We start from the raw sequence: 7,588 nt of genomic DNA, 5'->3' as shown, positions 1-7,588 counted from the left end.
CTTTTAAAGTTGTGAGCAGTATTTGAATTGAAATTGAATTTGTATTTAAACAGGCGACATATGAATACTTAAGGCAGGGTATTCACTCGTTTGTGCTGCACAACATTTGCATGACACGCAAAAATGCATGATATGGAATTTCCCATTGCTAAGTGCTTGAAATCGAAACGAATTATCAAAAATTTATTTATGATATGCAATTGCCGGGTTCTATTTGATCTCGCTTACATCAACATCAGTCACATTATTTGTTTCGATTTCTTGTTATGGAGCAAATAATGTAGAAAAACACATGCACAGCGTCTAGTTGGACTTTCAATCTAAATCCCATTGACTGAACAAAATTAAAATGTTGTATTTTGATGATAAACTAATAAGTATTAAACTAATATATGCTATATAAATCTTAACATATCTTCTCAGTCTTACAAAATAATAAATAATTTCCAACGACTTCAGTTTACACTGGAACTATAAATTAACTTACTCTCCAAAGTGGTTGCTCGACTGTGACCTTGAAGAATTTTTTTTTATCAATTTGTGTGGGCGTGGTCGCATCTTTTTGGCTGTGTCCTTAGGGATGGTCCGGTATTCAAGTGCATAGGGACAGAGGAACACACATACGGACAACACTTTAAAATACTCTTTTTCCTTTATGAATCGAGTCCCCTAAAACTATATTCTATTCTATTCTATATTCTTTTATATATTGTTAGAGCTCACGTTTCACACGAAAACCTAACATAAGCAAGTGGAAATGGGCTGAAAAATAGTTTTGCGAAGGTCAGAGCACACTTCTTATTATTTCCAGGTAGCAATATAAAATAGCTAATGATCAAGGATTACTTTGGGCTAGACTCTAAATAATATCATTTCTATAGAAAGAACTGCCCGCAATTGGACCGTAAAATAATTGCCAGCGCATTTCAAGAACAATATTCAGATAATGTGCACCTTTTTTGTTTTAATATTCATTCATTTGGTTAGCTTTTATAGTTGGATAAATATGGAAAAGAAAAAGAGAGAACAAAATAATATACATATATATTTTGATATGCTTTTTGACACTTTTAGGCCTCAGCATCGCAAGTGCCGCAAGTGCTTTGGGCGGACGTAAAGGTCTCCGGATCGGCATGCGTGCCATAGGGCTCAGCTGCATTGGCGTCCACATAGAACGTGCCCAGAGCTGTGGCCGCAAAGCCCATTATGGCTGGGTTGGTGCTGCTGCAGCTCCTGCCTGTCCATAGGTCCACATAGTTTGCACAGCGTCTGCCCAAAAAGTTAGCCGTATTATTTGGATAGACAGACTCCACGTAATAGTCAACGGCGCGCTGATGCGAGCAGCTCACTGCATTCACGCCCGAGCAGCCGCTGTTGAGGTGGGCCAAGCCTTGCACAAAGAAGCTGCCGTCGCCGGTGCTATCGGCAGTGCCGGCAATGCCCGGATTGGAGAGTATGGTGTCCACATATCTGGCGTCGCCACTGCGCACGCCCGGCAGCTCGTTGCCATCGTAGAAGCACGGATTGGCCGGATCCAGGCCGGTGACGCGCGTCAGCAGCGATCCGCCCGTTAACAACTTATAGTTGCGACCCGTAGAGCCCGCTATCTGGGCGCCCAAGCTGTGACCTATCACGTGCACGCTCGTCTCGACATATTCCCGATCCAGCTGGAGCAGCGCCTGGGCCACATAGAGCCCAATGGCCTCCGTGTTGAGCGCCGACCAACTGTACAGGGTAGTTATAAAGTTGGCTGCATCCAGCACCTGTCCAAGGGTATTTAAATAGATTTACAAATTCCAGAGCAAGTTCTATATTGAATACTTTTTTTTAATTATTATTCATCCATCTAGTTCATCGCTTGTGAATGCGAACTGGTTCAGTTTACACTTAAGTTCAGTTTCTACTTAAGATCAGGGCCTGCAACCGATTTTAAGCCGAACCGGTTCCATCCCGGAATTACAATCAATCAAATCGATTACCCCAAAAACAAAATCGTTCGGTTTGAAACTAATACATTTCGAGAGAAACAGCTTTAAGGTACAAATATCTAATCCAATTTATCTAACTCTATTCAATAGCTGCCATTTTTGGGTATGGATCAAATTTAGCCCGCCATTTCGATATGAAAATATCTACGGCCTGCAATATTTTCAGTAGAACGGGCATTTGTAAATTCAAAATTTAATTGCTTCATAGACAAGCCTGAGTTTAGGAATATGTAAAACCAGGCTACCAAAAAGGCAGGGAATCCAAATCGAACCAGCGACTTCTTTTCTCTGGGCTCGCAGCCCTGCTTAAGATGAAGCTAAATCTTCAAATTAAATGCCTAATGCAGGCTGCTTACAATTTGGACGTAATCAGATCGCAGCATTAAAAGAGACCAATCAAATTGAAAATGATTAAGAACTAGTAGAAAAGGTAAATAATGGTAAAGTTAAACTCGTTAATTATGAGCTAGTTCATTTTTGAATTGAAAATACATCTACTTAATCTACTGAGAAACCGGTTCATCTTTGATTTGAATATACTTTAAGTTGAAGAGTCATTATAAAGAGCATTGCTTAAAAAAGTTGACTTTTGCTACTTTTCGTTCTTCTTTAAAAAAAAAGAGCGGCCTTGGAATTGAACATGTTCACTTGCCAATTCAGACAAAAAGACGAACTCACCACAAAGTTGGAGTCATTGCGACAGGCATACGCCTTGGCCACAGGGCCGCTGTTCGAGCGATCGATGGATGAGCCCCAGCCGGTAATAAAGATGACCGTGGGTCTGTCCTGATAGAAGCCCGTCGTATTCCACAGCTCCCTGGCCCGGGTGAGTGGTATGCTTACATTGGTGCAGGCATCTGGACGCAGCTGGAAGTTCATGAGCGATATATCTGGTATGACTTTCGGCTGCACCAGGCCCAGATCCATGATGGTGCTGCAGATGGACGTAAGCGTTGAGACGCTGATGTCCAGCGGCAGTCCGAACACCAAGCCACGCAGCTGATTCTGCAGCTGGTTCAGCTGCAAGCGCAGGGCCGCCGGGCTCCTTCTGGCCGCACCAGTTGCATTCTGGCCGCTGGCCACGCCCAGCGTGACGAGCAGCGGTAGTAACCAGGCCAAGGGCGTCATTCTGTTGGGGGACGACTGTTGTTAGCTGCGCCAGCGGTACACCCTTATATAGCCCTTGACAATGGGTCAAGCGTTCATGCCAATATTTGTCAACGCCACACAACAGCCATCAGTATCTGGTCTTCTGCATGAGAATTTCGCTTAATCAGCTGCTCCAGTTACAATGGGCGCACATCACGTGCCCAGCTGTTTAATAACCAGGCCAACACAAATCTAATTGTCTAAACGCTTGCCCAACGCTCCGCGATCACCGATCCCCGATCACCGATCCCCGTTCACCGATCACCGATCAGCGATCAGCGATCAGTTCATTCCCAGCTCAGCTACTGGCCCATTGCTGCAACTCATTGTGGGTGCTCCCGACTTGGCCAAAATAAAAAAATTAATAATAAATGGCAGCAACGGACAAGAAGCAAGTAAAAGTGCTCAAGCCGAGAGTGCTCGACCAGATGATACCCTCTAACAGAGGCGTCAGAAACACTCCAGCTGCCTTCAATACATGCATACACACACACACACACTCACACCAGCACGCTTGCTTCCAGTTAGTTCCTCTCTACAGTACATGCGCTCTTAAATAACTCGTTGCTTATTGTCCGATCTGAAAGATGCCATGCAAATATATATACATATATATATTTATGCATCCAATAAAGTTCTCTTCAATTTAGGGTGCAACGGAATCGAAATCATCGAAATCTGCGTACACTTAAACTTGTTTCAAAATCGATAATTATCGATCAGCGGACGTACAGATCGACAGACGGACAGGCAGATGAGCATCGTTTTATCGACTCAGCTCGTCCTCCTGATTAAGAATAAATATATATATATGCTAGCTGCTGCTGCCTGTTACGTAAACGTGCACAAAACAGTTATGCCCACTTGTCAGCTTAGGGTATACAATTGAAGTATTTGCGTTAGGAAATGCTACCGACGAAATGCGAATTAATAACAAAGTGGCTCATTGGCGGCGGTTGCTACTGTTGTTGCTGTGCTTGGGCTTGTGCTTGTGCTTGTGGGTGTACGCGCAGCAATCACTAGCAACAACAGCAACAACAACATCAACAACAACAACCGCAACAACTTATTACATTGGTAATTTGTGTGCGCAAAAGTTTTGTGGGGCGCCCCACTGCCCCGCTTGACTTGCTGCTATTATTATTGTTGCTGTTGCTGCCGCTGCTGCTGTTGTTGTGGCTAGTTGTTGCTGCTGCTGGCACGCTACGAGCAACAGCCGCCGGCCGCACTGGCAACGGTAAGTGGTTGCTTGTAGCTGTTGCACTGGCAACGTGTCAAAAGATTTGATGAATAAAAGTGCAAGCTAATTATAACACTCACCATGTATTCACTTGTACTCACTTGTATTCGCTTCACCTAATTTAAGCAGCCAGCGAGTGTTTTGTGCATTGCAATTTCGTATGTCTCGATTACCTATGCATAAAAAGTAAATTAATTATAATAATTTATGGTTAATAACTATTATTCGCTATATATATTTATATCAACTTATGCGCATACAATACTTATTCATATAATTCAAAGTGCTTTTATTTTTAATTGCAAGAAATATTTTGCACTAATTCATTTTAATTTAATGAGTACACCAAATTATATTCTGTTTGTGTATTCTCACTATAAACGTCTGATTTGAATAAAGAGTAAACAAAACATGATATATGATTCATATTCATTCATCGGATTAAAGGGAATCTATATCAGCTATTGGAGTATTCGCAAGCATTCAATGGTTTATGCTATCTCACTTTTTCATATCTACAATTTACTAATTGCTGCGAATGGGTTTTATATAGAAGGAAATATATATTTAAAGAGATATTTTGTTATCAAAGGGAGGCAGAGATTAGGCAAGCTTAGGAGCCAGGCAATGCAATGTCTTCAGTCACATGTCTGGGACATTGAATTAAAAATATTGCCAGCTGACTTACATATTGTTCTAATCTGCTATCATTAAAAATAATAGTGATAATAATAATGATGATTATTATAATAACAATAATAACAATATGTTAAATCTATTTTTGCACAGGCTACACACAATATGCCCAAAAAAAAAAAAAAAAAACCAATGCAAATAGTAAAATATCGCACATTTTCTTTGGCAATGGCAAATTGTTTGTCAGCCAAATTAAAGATACAGAGTACAAAGATACACATATGTATGTATCTATGGCCAAGCATGTGTATCTGTTATTTCTGCCATTGTGACTGCTGCAATCTTTGAGATACATGTGGCAAGTGAGCGCGCATTGTTGGGAGTATTCAACTAACGTTTAAACTCGCATTGTATCTGTATTGTTGCAATTGCATTTGTATGCGTGTGTGTGAGTGCATTTTGGTCGCTCTGCTAACGCTTTTAATTGCCACCCCAAAAGTGGTTGTTGCCGCCGCTCGAATGCGTGGCATTTGGTAGTATTTGCACAGGTTGCATCACAAGCACATCGAATACTCTTAGTTTTCCCCAAATATATACCTGGATTCCAGCTCAGCATGGATCGAGCTACCCTCGTCGCTATTTTACGCTCTTGGCCATCCGTTTCCGTTTTGTTGATCAACTCAATTAGCTGCCACTTGGCGTGTGAGTGCGAGTTGTTGCAGCTGCTTCCGCATCGATGGTGCCTTGAAAAGATCAGCATAGACAGCAGGTAAAAAGAAAACTAAAGACGATGATTCGATTATGCAAGCCAGCGCGGCTGCGCGGCTGCGCGCCTGCATAGAACTGGGGCCAACCGCAAATATTACGTATACGCACATTGCAACAGCTGCTGCGGTGGCGTTGAGCTTGGTGTCGGCGCCTCCTATAATTGCGGCTATTCAATGGTCAGCCGGCTGGCTTGGCTTGGCATGGCATAGCTTGGCTTGGCTCAATTGCTGGCCGCCTGGGTGAGCTGCCCGAGCCGACTGCGCTGGCCGCGTTGTCCGCGCTGGCGTATACGTAATCTGCACAATAAGTGCACAAAATTATCAGCTGCAGCTAAGCGGCCGCCTCGTTGCCACCGTCGACGTCGTCGTCGTCGTCGTCGGCAGATGTCCATTGCAACATGGATGGCCCAGCCAAGCCAAACAAAAGCGTAGCTCAATATTGTTGCTGTTATTGTTGTTGTTGTTGTTGCTGCAGCTGGAAAATGCAGGAAAATGTGTGCCAAAAGCCAGCGTATAAATGCCAGAGCTCTTGCCGAAAAGAAAATAGTCGACTTGCACCATTTCGCCGCGTCGGTAACCACAACACACACAGAAAAGCTCCAGACAATCAATCCACAGTCAACATGTTCAATTGGCGTCTCAAACTGATCCTCTTGCTGGCCCAGGCACTGAGCGGTCAGGCGGGCTACATTGGTGGCGAGCTGGCAGCTGGCGTCCATTCGGCTGGACTGCTGGGCAGCTATGCGGGCGCTTTGAGCGGCGGCGAGGCATTGGCCAAGCTGGATCTTGGCGCCAGCAGTGTCCATGCGGATCATGAGCAGCTGGGCGCCCTCGGTGAGCACCTGAGCGAGCACAGTTTTCCGGCGGACTATGGCAGCAGCGATGCGGGCGTCGAATATGCCGAGGCTAGCGAACATCATGAGCATCACTACGAGCCCGAGCCGGAGCCGGAGCTGGAGCTGGAGCTGGAGCAGCATCATGACGAGCAGCCGGTGCCTGGCATTGATCATGGCAAGGGCGCCTTCAGCTACAGTACGCTCTACGAGTTCAAGGATAGGCAGGAGCATGAGCAACACCAGCTGGAGCATCAGCTGGAGGAGGAGCACATCGAGCAGCAGCTCGAGCTGGAGCATCAGCAGCATGTGCTCGAGCACCAGCTCGATTCGCACTAAGCCTGTGATAGATAGACGACGTTTCTACTAGCTAAATTTTTTTTTTTTTTTCACCCAATATATATACATATATATTTTTTTTGTCAATAAATCAGCTAAGTTTGTCATATGTGTATCCTGTTTGTCCTGTCTAGCGTCCATGGGACTGTACACGTTGCGGACCGTGCGCCTGAAAGTCCAGATTATCGCTGACCTTAAGACGCGGCTCCGCTCCATGGAGGTATGTTGGGAGGTGGGAGGAGCCGCCGCTGCCGTGGCCCGAGAGCTCCAAATGCGTTAGTTCATCGGGCACCAGCTGCAGCACGGCGGAGCTGATGTGCATTATCGGGCCATAGTCTGTGGACGTGTGTGTGTAACAAACAAATATTATAGTTCACTTTGATTATAGTTCCCACATTACGCATACGCACCATTGCCCAGGTGTTGGCTCGCTGCATCGCTGCTTATCTGCTGCGGCGATTGCTGCTGCTTCTGGTGGGGCAGAGCTTCGCCTGCCGCCAGCGCCAGCAAGAGGAGCATTCGCATCAGGTAACCGCCACGCTTGCACATTGTGTCCACAGGCAACTGTCAACCAAAGACAATCAAATGTTATTTATATGTTTGCTGAGCGGATGTGTCGCGTCTTGGCTGAACGCC

The 7,588-nt window shown here is 44.8% G+C and overlaps 2 protein-coding genes across 2 annotated transcripts; one reads left to right on the top strand and one right to left on the bottom strand.

Annotated features, from left to right (window-relative positions):
* Positions 1–944: 944 nt before the first annotated feature.
* On the bottom strand, positions 945–3,147 carry LOC135428361 (vitellogenin-1). Its single transcript, XM_064682312.1, has 2 exons — positions 2,667–3,147; positions 945–1,763 (listed from the first exon to the last, which is right to left on the bottom strand). The coding sequence occupies exons 1-2, from the start codon at positions 3,114–3,116 to the stop codon at positions 1,071–1,073; spliced, it is 1,143 nt and encodes a 380-aa protein (XP_064538382.1). The 5' UTR covers positions 3,117–3,147; the 3' UTR covers positions 945–1,070.
* A 3,216-nt stretch (positions 3,148–6,363) lies between these two features.
* Positions 6,364–6,990, top strand: LOC135428363 (uncharacterized). Its single transcript, XM_064682314.1, has one exon. It carries the CDS (start codon positions 6,404–6,406, stop codon positions 6,950–6,952), a length of 549 nt encoding a protein of 182 aa, XP_064538384.1. The 5' UTR covers positions 6,364–6,403; the 3' UTR covers positions 6,953–6,990.
* Positions 6,991–7,588: the final 598 nt, after the last annotated feature.

The sequence above is a fragment of the Drosophila montana genome, unplaced genomic scaffold (assembly GCF_035044405.1).
Source record: "Drosophila montana isolate Dmon_TW-CO22-7 unplaced genomic scaffold, ASM3504440v1 contig_2481_1, whole genome shotgun sequence".
Classification (NCBI taxonomy): domain Eukaryota; kingdom Metazoa; phylum Arthropoda; class Insecta; order Diptera; family Drosophilidae; genus Drosophila; species Drosophila montana.
The sequence above is the reverse complement of the archived record's forward strand: the minus strand, read 5'-3'. Positions and strand labels throughout refer to the sequence as shown.